Source organism: Colobus angolensis, unplaced genomic scaffold, assembly GCF_000951035.1.
Source record: "Colobus angolensis palliatus isolate OR3802 unplaced genomic scaffold, Cang.pa_1.0 Scaffold1, whole genome shotgun sequence".
Classification (NCBI taxonomy): Eukaryota; Metazoa; Chordata; class Mammalia; order Primates; family Cercopithecidae; genus Colobus; species Colobus angolensis.
Window position 1 is genome coordinate 17,561,386 of NW_012110918.1, and position 19,070 is coordinate 17,580,455.

The 19,070-nt window shown below is 61.1% G+C and overlaps 3 protein-coding genes across 5 annotated transcripts in view; 1 reads left to right on the top strand and 2 right to left on the bottom strand.

Moving 5' to 3' along the window:
• Window positions 1-382: 382 nt before the first annotated feature.
• ENTHD2 (ENTH domain containing 2) lies at window positions 383-11,113 on the bottom strand. Its single transcript, XM_011959521.1, has 12 exons — window positions 11,014-11,113; window positions 9,380-9,452; window positions 8,976-9,067; window positions 8,705-8,798; window positions 6,129-6,196; window positions 5,786-5,864; window positions 5,580-5,651; window positions 4,028-4,202; window positions 3,762-3,875; window positions 3,582-3,660; window positions 2,721-2,855; window positions 383-1,585 (listed from the first exon to the last, which is right to left on the bottom strand). Exons 1-12 carry the CDS (start codon window positions 11,059-11,061, stop codon window positions 1,037-1,039), a joined length of 1,578 nt encoding a protein of 525 aa, XP_011814911.1. The 5' UTR covers window positions 11,062-11,113; the 3' UTR covers window positions 383-1,036.
• A 142-nt stretch (window positions 11,114-11,255) lies between these two features.
• Window positions 11,256-13,294, top strand: LOC105524375 (chromosome unknown open reading frame, human C17orf89). 3 transcript variants are annotated; one of them, XR_001003763.1, is made up of 3 exons: window positions 11,256-11,460; window positions 11,581-11,947; window positions 12,995-13,294. XR_001003763.1 is itself a non-coding variant. In XM_011959635.1 (3 exons), exons 1-3 carry the CDS (start codon window positions 11,377-11,379, stop codon window positions 13,102-13,104), a joined length of 309 nt encoding a protein of 102 aa, XP_011815025.1. In that variant the 5' UTR covers window positions 11,256-11,376; the 3' UTR covers window positions 13,105-13,294. The 3 variants fall into 3 exon arrangements, 2 of the variants coding, with proteins under 2 accessions (XP_011815025.1, XP_011815146.1); XM_011959635.1 differs by having other exon boundaries at window positions 11,581-11,695; XM_011959756.1 differs by having other exon boundaries at window positions 11,581-11,691.
• A 4,026-nt stretch (window positions 13,295-17,320) lies between these two features.
• SLC38A10 (solute carrier family 38, member 10) overlaps window positions 17,321-19,070 on the bottom strand; it is a 49,526-nt gene continuing 47,776 nt past the window's right edge. The window contains exon 15 of the mRNA XM_011933275.1: window positions 17,321-18,994. Within this exon, the coding sequence (XP_011788665.1) occupies window positions 17,865-18,994 (1,130 nt within the window). The 3' untranslated portion in view covers window positions 17,321-17,864. The remainder of the gene's footprint in view (window positions 18,995-19,070) is intronic.

Below are 19,070 nucleotides of genomic sequence, written 5' to 3' on the forward strand. Positions count from 1 at the left end.
TAGCTGGGACTACAGGTGCCCGCCACCTCGCCCGGCTAGTTTTTTGTATTTTTAGTAGAGAAGGGGTTTCACCGTGTTAGCCAGGATGGTCTCGATCTGCTGACCTCATGATCCGCCCGTCTCGGCCTCCCAAAGTGCTGGGATTACAGGCTTGAGCCACCACGCCTGGCCACATAGTCTATTATTTATTTAACAAACTGAGTCTCATAGTTTAAAACCTTGCCATGAAGGTTAACTGCAAGAATAGTGCCAATGGGGGCTTCCACCACACGTTTCAGGAGCAGCGCCGGTCCCTGCTCTAAGGAAAGCAGTCCTGTGTGTGCCCCTTATTGATGGCATTTTTATTAAAATGCACATACACAAAAGAAGAAAAATAAATGGCCCAGCTTCATGTAAACAGTAGTGTTTATTCAGAACGCATAAACCCCAGCGCTCTCCGAAGGTTCTTCTGAGACGGACCAGAGGCTCCAATCAGAGGCTTCGTGTGCAGGAAGCAATTACAGCACGAAGGAGCAGGGGAGAGCCAGGGAAGGGTCACGTGGGGATCTGAAACTTGAAACGGTCAAAGACCAGACAGCACAAGGCAGCCCGGACAAGACTCCCTCAACCCACGTGCACCACACCCAGCCTCCGCCCCCAGCCCACCCCGAAGGCATGGGGAGGCAGTGGCTTGCTGCTCATGACCTCCTGGGGAAGGAGGGAGCTGAGATCAAAATGAAATAAAGAACCTGGTAGTCGCTTCCATATTCACAACAGAAATCTCATGTCTGAGGGCAAGACAAGCAGGGGCTGCCCCGTGGGACCCCTGAGATCAACCCTTCTGAGGCCCTGCCACCTGCCTATCCCTTGTAGGGATTCAAGTCCAAATAGCCAGAGCCTCTGGCAGAGGAGATGGGGGAAACTGAGGTAGCCCTAGGGTCCTCCTCTCAGGTCAAGTTGCCTGGAGACTGTAGCAGCTGTGGTTGAGGCTGCTCAAGAAGCACAGAGCCCCCCAGGCAGCAGCTGAAGCTGACAACTCCAGGGCCAGGCCATCGGGTCAGGCGTTCAGGAACGCGAAAGCTGACGGCTCTGAGCCAGAAGGCTCTTTGACTGCTGTCCTCTGGGACGATGTCTGGGAGGCTCGGGGAGCATCAAGGCAGGACTCTCCTGCAGCAGCCCCGGCCCCCACCAGGCGGGGGCAGGCCACCAGCTCCATACCAGCAAACAAGGAGTCGCGGCTCCACGCACAGTTGCTGGGGCCTCTCTTTGGGCTGTCTGTGCCCCCTAGGACCTGTTCAGGTCCCCACCCCCTGCTTTCTGCCAGTCTGGCCTTGGCCTTGCTGGGGTCTCCACAGGCTGGAATGGGGGAGGCATCTGGGGGTGGGGTGGGCACAGGGCTGGGCGGCATCCCAGATGAGGGAGCAGGGCTCTGGCATGAGACTGCGGTTGAACTCAGAGGCTGGAGGAAGAGTTGGCTCCCAGCGAGAGGCACAGCATCGGTCAGCAGGTCAGATGGGCCTGGGAGGGCGGCTGTGGGGCCAGGCTCAGCTGAGGTGCCCCGGGCAGGGGACAGCTGCCCACAGGAGGCCTCAAAGTGCCTCAGGATCTGAAAGAGGAAGGAAGGAGGAACCAGGGAGGTTCCTATGCAACCCTGGAAATTGTGGGGACCAGGGCCCGCCTCTCCCTAGGACTTCCTCAGTTCCTCCACTCAGAGGGCAGGGCCAGCTCTGGGCAGGACGCCGGCTGCCAGGAGGGGGCTGGAGCAGTGCACCCAGTTGTCATCCCAGAGAGCAGCTGTTGGGCTGGTGCTGGCGACAGGGGGCAGGTGTCACACACACACCTCAAATCTTGTTCCTTCATTCACTACTATACCAGTGGACACCCTCCCCGTCATAACCCACCAGGCACTGCTGGAGGGAGTGAACACACGTGGCCCGGCACATCCGGGTGTTTCCAACTGTTGGACGCAGGGTTCTTCCAGCATGCCCGTTTTAGACACCCCACTATGAGGTTCGCCTGCGGTGGTGCAAACCCCAGGCTCACTTGTCGCTCTGACTGAAAGGTGAGCTAGATAAGGACGACTTGGAGATGGGTGACTGAGGACCTGTTTCCAGCAGCCAGGGAGAAAACAGGAAGAAAGAAGCTGGGGGTGTCCACAGGCAGAGGGAAGGTGCCAGGGCCTGGTAGCAGAGAGAGGCCTCCCAGTGTGATTCCAGCAGCCTCCAGGCAGTTCAGAGTGTTCAAGTGCACAGAGATCAATGGAACCACTTCTGCCCTCTGGAGCCTGGGAGCTGAGCATGAGCTGGGAGCTGAGCATGAGCTGCACGAGCTGGGAGCTAAGCACGAGCTGGGAGCTGAGCACGAGCTGGGAGCTGAGCACGAGCTGGGTCATGGGTCATGCAAACTGCACGTGCAGTCAGGGAGGGCTTCCTGGAAGAGGTGGGTGTGAGCCGAGACACAAGGGCAGGAACATTAAGGCAGAGGAGTTTGGGGGCTTCCAGGAACAGGTAGAGGCCAGTGTACCGTGAGTGCTGCGGAGTTGGGGTGGAAGGCAGGAAGGGAGTGGGGAGGTGAGGACCCTGACTCACTGCTGCTCCCTCTGCCAGCGGGACAGGGACTCGGGAGGCGGGTCCAGGAAGGGCTGACCAAGCACCAGGCAGGGACAGGGTGGCCACGGACTGCAGTGTATGTCCTGTTGTACCCTTGGACCCCAGTGTGTGTGGTACTCTGCAGCTGCCCACCTTGGTGGCCTTGTTGGTCACAGGTCCCGGGCTGCCCATGCTGAGCTCCTGTAGCCGTGGCCGGGTGCGGAGGAGGATGTGCTCCTGGGGAAGGAGGTCGGCGCTCCCCAGGGAGGCAATGGCACACAGGGCCCTCTGCAGACGAAGGGAGGGGACATCAGCACCCATGGGGCAGCAGGTCCATGCCAGGGAGGCCTGTCTGGCCATCTCTCTCCCTATTCTCCCTCCTCCTCAACGACCGGAGTGCCAGGAGGCACCAGGGACAGCTCTACCAGAGCCCTGTCCTCACCGCCTTACACCCCAGCTCCCAAACACCAGAGCCCTGTCCCCACTGCCTTACACCCCAGCTCCCGAACACCAGAGTCCTGTCCCCACCACCTTACACCCCAGTTCCCAGACACCAGAGCCCTGTCCTTACTGCCTTACACTCCAGCTCCAGAACACCAGAGCCCTGTCCTCACCGCCTTACACCCCAGCTCCCCGACACCAGAGCCATGTCCTCCCTGGCTCCTGGACAGACCCCAGTGAGAAGCACATGACCTGCTGCCCCGATCGCCTTACCTTCATTCCTCTGCACGCCCCCGCAACATGCCCACGCGTGTCCACACTTTCATGTGCACGCACACATACACAGGCACATACATACACAACCACACACATGAAGTCACATACACACGCACACATGCACAGGCATACACACACAGGCACACGCACACACACAGGCATGTGCACATGCACAGCCGCACACAGGAATGTTCACAGACAGGTGTGCCCATACAAGCACACACACGCACACACACAGGAATGTCCGCACACAGGCATGCGCACAGTCACGCCCTCCCGCCCGCATGCGCAGCTCACCAGTTGCGTGCACTCACTGGTCCCACGCAGGTGGCAGGTCAGCAGCTGTAGCACAGCCTCACAGTTGAGCAGTCCACACCTGCAGAGAGGGGACATCTGGGCGGTGAGTGCGGCCCGTCCCCTCCTCCCTCGTCCAGGGTTGGGGCTGGGGCAGAGCCGGGCGGGTCCAGGCGCACTCACGCTTTGATGAAGTGCTGTGCCTCCTCGCGGCTCAGGAAGGCGCGTGGTCCCCGAGTCACAGTCCTCACCAAGCTCAGCTCCTGCTGACAGTCACTCAGGGCCACCACCTCAACCCTGCCAGGGGGAATGGCCAGGTCAAGGGTGAGTTGGGGCCGTGCCCCTACCCCTGCCTCGCCCTGGGGAGAACCTGGAGAGGAGCCGCGCTGGGAGGGGGGCGGTGTGGTGGCTCCGAGACCACTCCTGCATATCCAGCGGCTCCCACTCACCTTTCTGGCAGGTCGCCCGGCTCCCGGCTGGCCCCTGAATGGCTGTCGCTGCCAGAATGACTGCCCGAGTCTGAGACCCTGCTCAGGTCACTGTTCTGGGAGGAATTCTGAGAGCTGGGGCTGCTGTCCAGCTCGTCCCAGCCCCCTCCGGCCTGCCCAGGCTGATGCCTCACGGCTGGAGGAAACAGGATGGCCTGTGAGATCCCCAGGGCTTCAGGCCAGCCCCATGCCCACCTCCCGGGGCCCTGGACCAAGGCCTTGGGGACTGAGTCCTGAGCTGAGGATGGGTGGCCACCTTGGCTCCAGCTTCAGCAAACACCAGCCCCAGTGGGCATCTGCTTCCACCTCGAGTCCCGTCCCCTCCTGCTGTGTGGGAGGCCCTGGGATTTGCCTCCATGGCTGCAAAGCCCCAGTGGTGACAGGAAGGAGTGACCCAGACCCCAAGGGGAGGAACCCTCGCCTCGATACCTCGGGGACCTGGAATAGCCCCGGGGAGTGGGTTCCCCAGGGTTGGGGGACCGTGGCTGGCTGAAGGCATCGTGGCAGGCTGGTAGGTGTCACCCCGCGGCAGGAGCCTCTGGGTACTGGGACTCTCGGGCCCGGGGCGCATGGCGCTGGCCACCACCTCTGCGGCCTTCTGGATGGTGGAGAGGAAGGCTTCGCCTGCCGAGCCCGCACCTGAGGAGAGGGAGATGGGACGGCCGCCCGGTGCGGCCCCCACCCACGTTCTCTGGGAGCGGGGTGCCCGCATGGGCTCCCTGCTCAGGCTTGGGGAGGTCGGGGTACACGCTGCAGGTAGGGAGGCCTCCGGGTGGGCCCCAGGCCTTCTGGAAGCTCCCGGTGGACTCCACGTTGGCATTCCCACGCCCAGGGGCCTGGACACCCCAGCTCACAGCAGTTATGCCTCCGTCCCTCTGCTCTGTCCTCTGGGGGTGAGGCTGTCCTAAGGGGCTTGGGCTCGGCCTTGGCTCAGGGAGGTGTGTCCAGGGCTTGGGGAGGGGCCGGCCTTTCCCGCGTGAGCTCCCTGTAGAAGGTGCCCCCACACCAAAGTGTCAGCAGGAGCCCCGGGCTGCGTGCAGGACAGTGTGACAGCCTAACGGTGAGCGGCGAGACGCCGCCCGGGGCCTGGCAGCAGGGCACAGCTGGGCCGGGGGCTGGCTCCCAGCTGCAGGCAGTGGTGCCACCTGTGGTTCTTCTGGCGCTAACAAGTAGTTGTCCACTGGCACTGCCTCGGCTTGTAACAGCTCCACACGGGACTGCCTGCGTTACTCACACTACAGCCAGGGGCGGAGTGGGACTCACCCCTGCCATGGGGCCCGGCCCTGACTTCTTGCTCAGCCTGGTTTCTCTCGCCTGTCCGTAAAGCAGCCCTGGCCACACCTGCCCCACCCCCACGGCAGCAGCGGGGACAGCCCCAGGAAGGGCTGAGGCCGTGTAGGGGAGGAGACGGGGGGCAGCAGCTACCAGGTGGGGCAGCATGGTCCGGCCCCCACCGCCCTCCTCATCCCTGTACCCTGAGATGCCGGGGCCCATGCAGGCCCTTCCCACTCACCCGTGCGGCCATGTTCCTTGCTGTAGCCAAAACCCTGGAGGGTGCTGTGCGGCCTGGCCTGGGAGCCCATGCCTGCAGAGGGGCCTCGGTCAGCGGCAAGTCGGCCCCCACCGTCGGCCCTGCCCATGGGTGGCACGGACGCCGAGGACACTCAGGGAGGCAGAAACCCAGTGCCGGGACTGGACACAGTCCCCTCGGTCACCTACCTGTGGCAGGCGGGTTCCCCAGAGGCTGGGAGGGAGCCAGTGGCGACACGGCGTCCGAGAACAGGGTGCTCCCCAAGTCCTACACGGGGAGGCGGAGGCCCTCAGCGCCCTCATGCCGGGGCCTGCTGTGCTCGCCCTGCCACTCTTATCAGCTCTGTTCTGTCCCCCGGACACTTCTCCTGAGCCACTCAGTTGGACACAGGCTCTGTGTCCACCAGCAAGGAGCAGAGGCAGGGGTCCCGGGCAGGAGAACTGCAAACCCCCCAGCTGACATCCTGGCCCCAGTCCTGCCCCTCTACAGGAGGAAGGGCACCCCGCAGAGCGACACTGCTCCTGGGCTCACCTGTGCAGCCGCCCGAACCTTCTGGTACAAGCTGTTCCCGTGCAGAGGATCTGGGGGCCCCGCAAAAGCTGCAGAACATAAAAGGCAAGTGGGGGGCAGGGCTGAGCCTGGCACCGCTGCTCCCTGCAGAACATGGTGAACTGGGCCCACTCCGGGGTGGCAAGTTCCTGCCACCCGGGCCCTTCTGTCACGGCTACTGGCACGCCCTCCTCCAGGACCCCGCAGAGGCCACACCAGAGCAGACCCTCAGCTCCCCCCACCCATGCCCCACAGAGGCGAGTCTCTCTCCACGCAAACACCTCGCCTCCCCCAGGGCTGGCAACCCCTGGTGCCTGAGCTGGTGCGGCCTCCCCGCAGCCCACTCTCCCTGCCCCAGGTGCACCAGGGACCCCTCGGAGGCTTCTGGGGCCTGGAGGGAGAAACCAGCCTTCTTATCACAGCCTGAAAGCTCCACCTGGACCCACCCATCCCCAGTCTCAGCCGCCGCGGGCTCCCCTGCCCTGAGAATTCCTCTCACGGTGAACTGGGACTTCTTTCCTTAAATCTTCCGGCCCCAGGGCCCCCTGAGCCTGCACTGGGAGCCGAGGGATCCTTTCAGGGCTGGGGAGTCTGAAATGGGGGAGGGGTCACGTAGGATGGCAGCCGCAAGCTGAGTCAGTGGCTGGATAAACTGATCCCCTGCAGCTGCCATCTTCACGCAGGAGCCCAGGGCACCCGCCTGCCACCTCGCGCTGGCCCTCCTCTGTGACACAGCAGGAGCATGACCATCTTGGACAAGCCCCTCATTCTAAAGTTCACCTTAACCAAAAACCGCCTAAATCCAAAGGGCATCAGCCTAATGGCTAAAGTCAGCACAACCACAAACTACAAATAACATCTCCAACCAGAAACACTCCAAACTCCTCCCCCACCAGAGACATGCCAGCCCAAGATAACCCTCCTCCGGCCGGGAAGACACCAGCTTTGAGAAAACCCACCTCCGGGCTGGCAAGATGTCTGTCCCGAGATAACCTCCTGTCCTTCCAACCCTGCCATGAGCTGCTCCACACACATAAACATTCCGAGCTTCTGATGAGCCCCTCACCCTAAAACCAATACACGCTCTCAGTCTGTAAGAGAAAGGGCTTCTGACCACAGTCGGCTTGGGGCGCCTCTCAGGTTTTAACTAAAGAAAACCTGTCTTTAACTGCCAGCTGCGTTTTGTGTTTCTTTCCTCTTTCTGACTCTCTGCGTGTGTGGGGTGGGCCATCCTTGTTGCACACCCGCTGCCTGGGGCGGGGCGCTCCGTCTCTCATGTGCAGCATCTGGCACCTGCCTTCCTCACGGGGACTGTCGTGACACCTCCCACAGCCTGTGCGTCGCCCAGGGCCAGTGCCCAGGCACAGCAGGCGACAGCCATCATCCACAACTGCCTCTGCACAGGAGAGACTCTAGTGCCAACAAGAACCCAGGGTCAGAAGAACAGCCTTTCCCATCCTCGGGGCCTGCCGTGCCCCATCCCCCTACCTGCTGCAGCCCCCACCCCAGGGCATGTCCCCAAGACCACTGAAGCCACAACGTACATGCACCAACCACAGCCATGGGAGTGGCCTGGGAGCCCGGGGCCCTCTGACCCGCTGAATGGTGAGGATAAATGGCTGGTACTGCCTTGGCCCCAAAGCTGTGAGGCGCTCTATCAGGATGGCGGGAGCACCCTCGCACAGCCGTTCCTTCAGGGGCATCTACCGCCTAAGTCATGTGTCACAACTGTCAATGGCCCAGGGCACTGGCCCCTGAGGGACACCTAGAGCTGCATGCCCACTTGTCACAAAGTGGGGCAACACTGGTTTCGACGCCGGTTTTGGGGTGAGCCCAGTGGACGGACACGCTCAGGGTCTCCATAAGCAAGCAGCGGCACGACAGAGACTCAGTGTCCCTCTCCAGAATTCCCCTCAGGGGCTGGGCTGGGGTCCAGACATGGTGTGCCCAGTGACCACCTGGAGCCCCATGGAAGATCTCAGGCCAAGCCCCCACAAGTCCTCATTAGGCAGAGGCACACGGGACTGCCCCCCAGCCTGCGGGACGGCTCCCCCAAGACCCACCTGCTGCCTGGACAGACCGACTGGCCGGGGCCCCGCCTCTCCTGCCTCCCAGTCCCGCCCTCCCATGGCTTCCCTCTGTCTTGGGCTCTGAGGAGCAGCCCTAGAACAAGAACCCACAGCCTGAGGAGGACGTGTGAACAGGCACTGCGTCTGCTACGTGTGGGCGCTGGGATGGAGGGGGAAGACCCGCGGGGCACACAGAGAAACAAACAATGGCACCCGGGGCAGCAAGCACAGGGACAGACGCAGCTGAAGGCCCAGGGACGCATGGGAGGCACGGAGGACCCAGCAGAGGGAGGGGCAGGGCAGGTCAGGGGAGGCCGAGTCGGCCAGCTGCGGTGAGGGTGGGCAGCAGGTGGAGAGGCCAGGGATGGGCCAGGATCAGCAAGGCGGGGCTTTGATGGGGACCAGGCCCAGGTGAGGGCTCTGGCTGAAGTCTTCCTTCTCAAGCCCGGAGGATTTGTCACCCTCCCCCATTGTCCAAAGCCCCTGTACCTGCAGCTTCCTGGATGAAGGCAGAGTTGCGTTTGAGGATGAGCAGGAAGGAGGAGGAGCCGTGGCTGCACAGATAGAGCAGGATCTTCAGCACCTGGGGAGTGGGGCGGTCAGCAGTGCTGGGCGGGCCGGACACGGGACACCCAGGGCAGGGCCCAGGGCACCCAAAGGGCACAGAGCTGCTTGCCACCCTGGGCTGCTCATCTGCTCCTCCAGCCCAACCACCGTGGGCCGGGCCTCGGGCCTGACCCTTGACCACCCGGGGGCTCACCTTAAGCTTCCCGTGGCCGGAGCTACTGTGCAGGCGGCTCAGGAGGTACTCCAGCAGGCACTGGCTGCTGCCCGGAGACTCGTGGGAGATTTCTGTGGCACGCTCGGGTTAGGGAAGGGCGAGATGGTGAAGGCTGTGCTGGGCCGCAGGGAGACCGGGCCCTGGGACCTCTCAGTCTATGCTCCCTGCAGGCGCCTACTGCAGGCTCTGCGATCAGGAGTGCGGGGCTTCTCAGGTCTCCTGTGCCATCAGTACTGCAGCCTTCAGACCCCACCCACGGCTGCTTACGATGATAAAGGAGCTGCAGATCCCCCTAGGGACAGCACAATCCCCGGGAACCCTTCACACCACTCTGGACCCTGCCATCCGTTCTTTCCCCCACACGGTATGTCGAGGAAGGATACTAGCAATCTCTTCAAACAGGTAGCCGGGACATGGGACGTCATCATCCGATGTCCCCTTCAGAAGAATCGGGAGCTGAAAGGCAACAAGAGCCCCGCCATGATAGGTGCCATCTCCCACAGGGTGGGTCCACAGCCCTCCAAAGGGGATGGCAACGGCCCACCTCTCGCTGTTGACATGGCCGGAGAGAGGCCTGGGAAGGGGTGAGAACTGTGCTACTGGCCACAGGGAGGCTGCAGCAGGGTCCTCTCTCAACAGTCAAGGATGAACAGCCTTGGAGAAGAGGCAAATCAGTGGTGGTTCTCCACGGAGGAGCTGTGCCACTTGGGTTATGACGGGACACAGCCCCCAGCCTCCCTGCACTTACCAGCACGTAAGGCTATTTGACTACCTACTGACTAGCAAAGCCAAACAAGGTCCAGGCAAGCCCTTTTCCACGCAGGGGACTATGAATGGTTCCACCTCCCAAGAGCCCGGATTGGCAGAGTGACAGCCGCTCAGCCTGACTGGCTCCATCGCTCCCCAAGAACCGACTGATGTCGTGTGTTTTATGTTCGCTAAGAGCAGATGTACTTATTCGTTTCATGCTTACTTACTGGCACAAAGACGTACGGTTTATAGGGATGAAAACTGGAACCACCCATTTTTGCATTATTCAGTTTCAGGACAGAATAGAGTTCAAGAGTATTTAAGAGGACAAGCATGGGACCGACCACGTGAGGTGCTGAAGCCTTTCAGTTGGAAGGGCGGAGATCTAGTGACAACACACGAAAACGTGGACCTGAAGTGTTTCCCGAGGCTGTGGACACACATCACTGACACTACTTGCCCACCAAGCCCTAAGGGGAGCTAGACAGGTTTGCAGGTGACAGCTGACAACTGCAGAAGGCAGCACAGAACGACTCTGTCCAAACCTTGCACTGAGAGCCTTGACCAACCCTAGCGTGGCTTCTGGCAGCCCAAGGCCGCGCCCTGGGCCCACCCAGCCCCCTCTGAGGTCCAGCCTAGGAAAGCTGAGGGCTGACAAAAGAGGGCAGTTTGCTCAGGACGACACCTGGGAACCGGCCCGGCCTCTCCTTCTCAGAGAACTTCTTCTTAACAAGTTGAGGCGTGGGTAGAGCAGGAATTGGTTTTCCAGTGTTGTGTCTGTGTCAGAGGGTTTACTAAGAGGGGCTTACAACGGTGTGTCCTTCCCTGTCCCTTCGAAATGTCTGTGTTCTCTGCAACCCAGGGGTGCCTCTCCAGGACCCGGGTCCTCTGAAATGCCACCGTCAGGGAGGACGGCGGGCCGCCAGCCCACCTGGGCGCCGGGAGCACGGACACAGCGGCTCCACATCCACTGGGTCCGCCGCTCCTTCCCTCCTGTCGGAGCCCACTAAATGCTGGCCGAGGCCTGTTCGTCCCCCCAGGGTCTGGCTGTGCCCATCGCCCTTGCGCTCGGTGGGTCCGGCTTGGGAGGCCCCGGGACGGCGCGGCGGGTGGGCAGCTCAGGGGCGTCGGCGCGGGCGAAGGGGCCAGGAGCAGCTACCCGGCGCGGAGACGCAAGGTCAACGGCTCAAGCCCGGGGCGAGTCCGGGGAACGCGGCGCTCGAGAGAAGCCGTGGGGCCGGGGCCCGGGCAGACCGCCCTCACTCACCCGGTGTAGAAAGCTCAGGCGGTCCCGTAGCGGCGGCGCGGCAGCCATGATCCAAGCCCCCTCCCGGACTGCCCCGCTTCCGCCAGGCCCGGGCTCTCCAATCACTGCGTGGGTCTGGCTCCGCCGGCCAATCCCTCGCGGCGGGGCGGGCCCTGAGGTTGGCTTCGTAAACAATTTGAGCCTAGGCCAATCCGAAGTCCCAGGGCACAGACAGACTAGGACAAGAGCCAATTGCAGGGGCTCTGGCCAATTAGGCAGCTCAGGAAAGGTTATGGGCGGAAGCGCCGACCTATTAAACTGTTTGACACCGGAAGAGGATGGACCTAAGATGACGGCGTCCAGGGGCGCTGGGAACAGCCGCTCATGTCGGTGAACGGAGCTGTGTGGGGCCGCGTGCGAAGCCGCCTCCGCGCCTTCCCCGAGCGGCTGGCCGCCTGCGGGGCCGAGGTGAGGAGCCGCGGGCAGGCCAGTGCTGCTGGACAGGAGGAGCAGCGCGAGGAGGTGACTGGGAGGGAGGGCGGTGACGGAGTCAAGGGACCCCATGACCCGCGCCCATCCCCTCCGCAGGCCGCGGCGTACGGCAGGTGCGTGCAGGCCTCCACGGCCCCGGGCGGCCGTCTGAGCAAGGACCTCTGCGCGCGGGAGTTCGAGGCCCTGCGGAGCTGCTTCGCCGCCGCGGTAGGTGGGTGCGGGCCCCTCCTAGCCCTTCCCCTCCAAGATCCGGGGGGCCCCAGCTTTCCTTTGCTTTTCCGTTGGTTCAAGGTTTGAGCGCCTGCCGCGTGCTTTAGACGCCGGCTGACCAAACCACCGAGCCACCGACGAGCCCTTGAAACCTCGGCCGTCCAGGGCTTGTCCCTGCGCATTTGTAAACCGGGACTGGCACCAACCTCAGAAAGGATGGGAAATGTGTGCACTAAAGCGCCTGGTAAAACGCGTAAGCTTTCGTGTTAGCACTGCCGCCAAGGGGTGTCAGGCCAGGATCGACCCAACACAGGACTCCCAGAAAGTGCCCAGCACCTTCCGGGTCTTCATCTCCCCTCACTTGCAGCCCGCCCCGTGCAGCTGCAGTGGTGGATCCCTTCAGCACCTGTCCTGCCGGGCACCCCCAGCCACCCTCACAACTGGCACGATAGGGCTTCTTGCCCGTGGGGGCTTTAAGTCATTCTGAGGCTGGTTCCCTAAGTGTCAGCCTCTCTGGGTACCACCTCAGTGTATCTGGGGTAGGCCGTGATGCCAGTGCTGACTCTTGTTTACTGGGAGCTATTAATCCGGAGATTTGGACCAGAGAAAGGGTAGTTGAACAAGAGCTCCATGGCCTTCATCCCTACCCGGCCCTAGCAGCCTTGGATCCAGGGGTGGCTGACTCATCAGAAGTTGCACTTTTTGCCGGGTATGGGGGCGCATGCCTGTTATCCTACCACTTTGGGAGGCTGAGGCGAGTGAACTGCTTCAGCCTAGAAGTTTGAGACCAGCCTGGGCAACATACGGAGACTCCGTCTCTACAAAAAAAAAAAAAAAAAAAATTAGCCAGGTCTGGTGATGTAGTCCCAGCTACTTGGGAGGCTGAGGTGGAAGATCACTTGAACCTGGGAGGTGGAGGTTGCAGTGAGCCAAGATTGCGGCGCCACCGTACTCCAGCCTGGGCGACAAAGCGAGACTGCATCTCAAAAAAAAAAAGTTGGGGGGCTCCTGCTTTCCCTTTATGAGAGCTTGGGTCCCAATGTGGCATCTGGTGGGGGCTCAGAGGAGGGTGCAGCAGTGAGTTCCATGACAGTGTCATGAGGCCCTTTTCCCATGGACAAGTGGCCCAGAGAACTGGCCCATGGGGCCCAGGCTCCAACCAGTCAAGCCCCCACCACATGCCAGCACCATGTTCTCTGTAAGGTATTTGCGTAGAACATGACATTTAGTGTGGTAGCTTTCTTTTGAGCCGTATCTAACTTGGAAACAAGCCATTGAGACAAAACACTTTATCTTACAGGCCAAGAAGACGCTGGAGCGAGGCTGTTAGGAGGGACTCTGAGCTTCACACCTGTCTGCTGCCGTGGGTGCGGTGCCCTCGTCCTGATGGCCCCTCGTGGCACATACTGAATGCCTAGGGCAGAAAGAAAGTGGGAATGACGAAGATGTGACGTTCCTGGGTGTTAGATCCTGTGTTTCTTCTTCTTAACAAGTTGAGGCGTGGGTAGAGCAGGAATTGGTTTTCCAGTGTTGTGTCTGTAAATCTGAGTTAGAGTAAGATGTAATGGAAGCCACGATAAAGACTCCGTTAAGTCCTGCAGCCTGGGGCTTACTGTGTGCAGACTGTGACATGTGGGTCTTGGCCTCTCCGAGGTGGAATGGGGGGGCCCAAAGCCTTTCCCCCAAAACTGGAAGGGCTGGGACTTGGGGACACCCTGCCTCAAGGTCCCCATTTTAAAACATTCTCACTAAGGTATTTAATGTGAATCTGGTGAAGCCTGCAGATCTCGCTATGGGTATACAGCACACACCAAAGACAAGGACGCCAGCACCATAAGGGGACATTCCATGGGGCAGGGTCCTCGCAGGTGGCTTTCCTGGACACGGGGCAGGGCGGGGGCTCTTCACAAAAGGGCCTGAGTCTCCGAGAGGGGCCTGTGTAGAGCACCAGCAGCCACTGCCCCTCCTGTGTGGGGCTGGTCGCCCCCCTCAGCAGCCCAGGTACTTCACTGATGGCACCTGCCCTCTCGTTCCCCCTCCCTGTCACATCACTGGACCTAAAACTAAGGTGAGAAGGGTCACATCCTGATGCTGCCCGGGCACTTGTTGACCTTGAGACCTGGGAGTCCGTGGGGCCTGAGCGCCACCTGCAGGGCGTGGCGGAGACTGCTTTGAGAGCCCCTGATTGGGGTGTGGAGGTCGCACTGTCATGGGGCTGCAGCCTGCACCTGCCCCCAGGCCCGTGCTAGCAGCTGAGCCCGTGGGCTGAGGTGTGTTCCTCCATGTTTCCTCCTACAGATGCTACCCCAGAATTAGCCTGGTTTCCCCTAAGGGTCAAATGCCCTGCGGTCTGATCTGGGTGGTGGGTCTGCAGGAGCCAGGCCAGAGCGCTGGATTTTGTCCCAAGGGCCAGGATAGTGTCACATCTTGGGAACCACAGAAATCCAGACCAGACTGCTGGGGTGAAGCCACCACAGCCCATCCATGCACAGGCCAGAGACTCATGTCGTGTGCTGGCATGACCCACCCGACCTGCCTCCCCAGCGTGCAGGGCCGGCTGCCCCCACCCTGCCTTCCTCCTCACGTGTGCCCAGCACTCATCCATGAGCCAGCCTCACTGCACAAACGTCCTTTTCTTAGCCCTGTCATGCCCTCTCCTCCGTTCTCTGGCAATTCGTTGGCAGAGCTTCCTGCATCTTCTCCCTCCAAATCCAGCCTCCCGTCCCGCCCACAGACCTGTCTTCCCAGCACTCCCCCTTGCTGTCCTTCACCCCGTGAGGTGGTGACAGACCTGCCAGACTCTCTGTGGCCCAGTGTGGCCCGCACCTCCAAACTCAGCTCTCAGACCTCCTGGGGACACCGTCTTTTCTGCCACTCCAAATTTCCTTTTTCCTTCCAAACCTTCCTCCCTGAGTGACTGGATCTCAGCACCACATCGGTTGACAGCTCAGGAAGCTTGGGGGGAGTGGGGGAGGGGGGGAGCAGGCGAAGGGAAGGGGGAGGGGTTCTGCTGTTTCCACACGGCAGGGACAGTGCAGAGCTCTAACTACTTCAGGTGCACTTGGGCTGTCCTGCTGCCCTAACAAAGCCCTGAGACTGGGTGATTTACAAAGAACAGCCTGGTTTCTCACAGCTCTGCAGGCTGCAAAGCCCGAGATCCAGGCGCTGGCACTGGTGTCTGGGGACAGCCTTTGTGCCGCGTCCTCATGCTGGAGAAGGCGGAGGGGCAAGAGAGCATATGACCTGCATGCTGCGTGCAGCCTCTTTTATAAGGCTTTTTTTTTTTTTTTTTTTTGAGACAGAGTCTCGCTCTGTTGCCCAGGCTGGAGTGCAGCGGCACAATCTTGGCTCACTGCAAGCTCCGCCTCCCGGGTTCACACCATTCTCCTGCCCCAGCACCCCAAGTAGCTGGGACTACAGGTGCCCGCCACCACGCCCAGCTAATTTTTTTTATTTTTAGTAGAGACGGGGTTTCATTGTGTTAGCCAGGATGGTCTCCATCTCCTGACCTGGTGATCCACCCACCTCAGCCTCCCAAAGTGCTGGGATTACAGGCGTGAGCCACTGCGCCCGGTCCTTTTATAAGGCTCTTAATCGTAGGAGCAAGGAGGGAGCCCACAGTCTCGTCACCTGTTGATACTATCACTTAGGCAACTCCTGGATTTTGGAGGGGACACATTCAAACCACAGCAAATGCCTTGGTTCTCAGGCGATGCCGGAAGTTCTTTGAGGGCTGAGCTCCACTCAATCCGTCCCTCGGCCAGCGTGCTGTGCAAGTCTGTTCCTGCACAGAAGTACCACCGGCAACGGGGCAGCACTATCCCTGCGGCCCTGCTCTGGAACTGAGCCCCCAGAGGCAGGCTCCATGGCCCAGTGACCTGCACCAGGACTGACCAGACAGGAGCAGCCTGTGGTTGGTCAGAAAGCACAGCCCAGCCCCGGGGCCCCTCTGTGTCATTCTGAGAGGCCCCACCCAGGGGTCTGCAAGGCTTCTGGGGAAAGAAGTTTCTCTTTCCTTCCCTGAGGGGCTGCCACCTGGGCTGGGGGTGGGCAGGAATAAGGAAGTGTGCATGGGGGCGGGTGACCCTGCCTGTGGCTGGGGGTGTAGGGACTCTGGGGTGCAGTGGGACAGGCGACAGCAGAAGCACAGCTGTCATGGATGCCTCTGTGTCGGCCGAGGGCGGCCCGCTCCAACAGCAGCCATCTCAGCAGAAAGCAGGGAGGGTGGAATAACCTCCAAAGAAAAAGAAAACTGGGTCACGGCAAGATATTTGGGGAAATCCAGCCAGAATGAAAATCTCACTTTGAGCAATTTAACAAATGGAGTTCCAATCTGAGGGGAATGTCCAGAAGGCGTTTTACCACTGAGCAGTGGTTCATTTGGAACTGTTTTTAATTGAGACTGAAAGACAGAAATGACCAGGACTGAACCCCCTTGGCGGGGTACCTCCCAACTGCTGAGCAGTGCCCCTGGCCCCTGGCCCCCTCCCAGCACCTGGCCCCGCAGCCCCCGGCCCTGCAGCCTCCTCCCAGCCCCCGGGACTCCGCAGGCGTCACCACTCAGCCTCCAGAAGCTTCCCTCTAGTATATTTCCAGTCTTCAGGCCGGGGCGCCGCGGCTCAAGCCTGTAATCCTAGCACTTTGGGAGGCTGAGGTGGGTGGATCACAAGGTCAGGAGTTAGAGACCAGCCTGGCCAACATGGTGAATCCCGGTCTCTACTAAAAATACAAAAAAAAAAAAAAAAATTAGCTGGACGTGGTGGCACTTGCCTGTAGTCCCAGATACTAGGGAGGCTGAGGCAAGAGAACTGCTTGAACCTGGGAGACAGAGGTTGCAATGAGCTGAGATTATGCCACTGCACTCCAGCCTGGGCAACACAGTGAGACTCTGTCTCAAAAGAAAAAAATTTCCAGTCTTCAGGCTGCCCAGTGACATCCTTCAAGGTAAGAAACTACAATAAAAAGCCAAAGGATATCAAAAGGTGCAGGTAGAAGACACTGCCAGAGGCCGAGGCTGGGCCCTCCATGCAGAGACCCTTCACCAACATGGGTCCCCCAGACCCAGGCCCTGGCCCTCTGCCCTTCGTGGCAGGGTTGGGGCGCAAGCTCCCCAGAGGACGAGCCGACGCAGACTCAGGGACGCAGTCCCCATCCACACGTGCTTGGACACAGCAGCACCTCCTCTCCCCCGCCAGGCAAGAGGGCTGTGGAGCTTGTCCTGGACACGGGGCAGCATGCATGTCGGCCTGGCCCTGGGGGCTGGACAACCTCCTGGCACCAGGCGGTCTCTGCCTGCTCACAGGGTCTCTCTGGGGCTGTGCTGCATCTCGTGTCCAGTCCCTGCGATGCTCGATGTTCAGGTCATGGCACTGTTCCCTCGTGACCTCTGGCCTCTGCTTTATACATGTGGAATCCTGAGCTGGCCTCAGACTTTCAGTCACTCCCCCAGCTTCACTAATCAGGTATCAGTGGTCTTTTTTACTTTTTAAAAAAAAGCCACAACTGGATTTTGCAAAACACAGACCATGGAGGGCTGGGCCAACCAAGAGGAGTGTCCCTGGATGCCCCGCTCGCGAGTCCGGCCCGTTCCCTGTGCTTCCCGGACACCAAACAGCATCCACCGAGGCTGGGCGAAGGCAAAAGTGTTTATTCAAGACTTCCCGCCACACTGTGGGAAACATCGGTAAACAGTTGTAATTCGGAGTCGCTGCAAGTTTGGGGTTGGACGCTGGCTCTCACGGCAGCCTGTGCTGGGACCATCAGCAGCCATGTGCACCTCCACACACGGCCGAGCTCAACCTGAAGAGCACGCGTGCCCCCTGGCAGGAGCAGGTCTGATCGCAGACGCAGCGGCTCCCCAGCCGGAGCCTGGGAGTGCACCGGTCGCTCGCAGTGGAGGCCACGTCTCCTCACAGACTGGAGTGAGCTCAGAGTCTAGAGGTTAGAGGACCTCAGACTAAGAGCTGCAACAGAACAGCAGCAAGAACATTCTGGAAACAATGCCACAGTGAATCTTTTATACTCTCACTCACACTTGGTGAGGGCCTCAGACATGAAACCCTGGGGATAGATGAGTGTGACCTCCAGAGTTTGGCTGGGATGCGGCTGAGAAAGACCTGCTGCTGGCCGGGGAAGACAGTGGCTGGCGTGGCCCTCATGGCCAGCAGGTGCTAGGACTCCTCCAGAGCCCCGGGCGCCTGTCTCAGCTGCCGGCTGTGAACCACCTGCAGAGCTCCCCCCGCAGCCTGGCGGAGCTGGGTGTCCAGGGCACCACGGAGGTTGTTCACCTGGACAGCAGGCAGGGGGTTAAGGCCAATGATGACCCTGTCCCTCGGGGCCAGCTCGCCCTCTGCATGAGGGCTAAGGTCCCGCCGTCGCCTCCGGAGGTCAGAGCCAGCCTGCAGTTTCAGGTCCCGGTTAGGCTTGGCATTGTCCGGCCTCTGGCCCCCCGGGACAGCTCGTTTGGGCCCCAGCTCTGGCTCTGGCCTCTGCCTGGGCTCCTGGACAGCAGCATCCTCCCTGCCTCTCGGTTGCTCGTGAGACACAGGCACATGGTCCCCGCCGTGGGCCTCCTTTCTCATCTCCAGGTGACCGCCATGGTCCCACCGGTGGCCCTGCTGTCCGTCCTGCTCGCCGTCAGAGATGACCCGCGGTTCCAGCTGGTGGACCACAGCCTGGGGCTGTGCGGCCGCTCCTCCCGCCCTGCCGGGCAGGTCCAGGTCCGCCGCAAGGCCCAGGTCTCGGCTCATCTGCTTGGGCTCCACGCGAGCGTCTCCCGTCTCTGCTCCTGGCTCTGCCACGAGCCAGCTGGCTTCCTTCAGAATGCTGGTGCCAGTGGCTGCCACCTCCTTCCCAGGTTTTTTCCTGTCTTGGGAACCACCGCCAGTAACGTCCTGACTTTGCCCGGGAAATTCCTCGGCAAGGCGCTCCTCTGGACCCCTGGCTTCCCTGGCGGGGTCTGGCACGGGCACCTGCTCTGGGCCCTTGGGGAGCCCCTTCACCGTGCCAGCTGCCCCGGGGGCGGCATCCTTCTGGCCATCTCTCAGCTTGGCCTGGGCTGCCCGAGGCTCTGTGTCAGGGCCGCCATCAGGAGGGCCAGCAGGGTCTCTGCCCGCAGGCCCCTCAGGGTGCTCCAGGGAACGCTGGTTAAGGTCCTGGGATGGAGCGGGACGGCCCCCGGGAGCTCTGAGGACAGGGTCCAAAGGCAGGGGAGGCAGATTCTCCACCGTCTCCCTGGCCTTGCCTTCGGGGGCCTCCTGGCCTCTGGGCACCGCCGCCCCAGGCTCTAGATGCACCTCCACTGCAAATGAAGTCGGCCATCACTGAGCCACAGCACTGAACACAGGCTGCCAGTTGGGGCCCAAAAGAACAAGCAA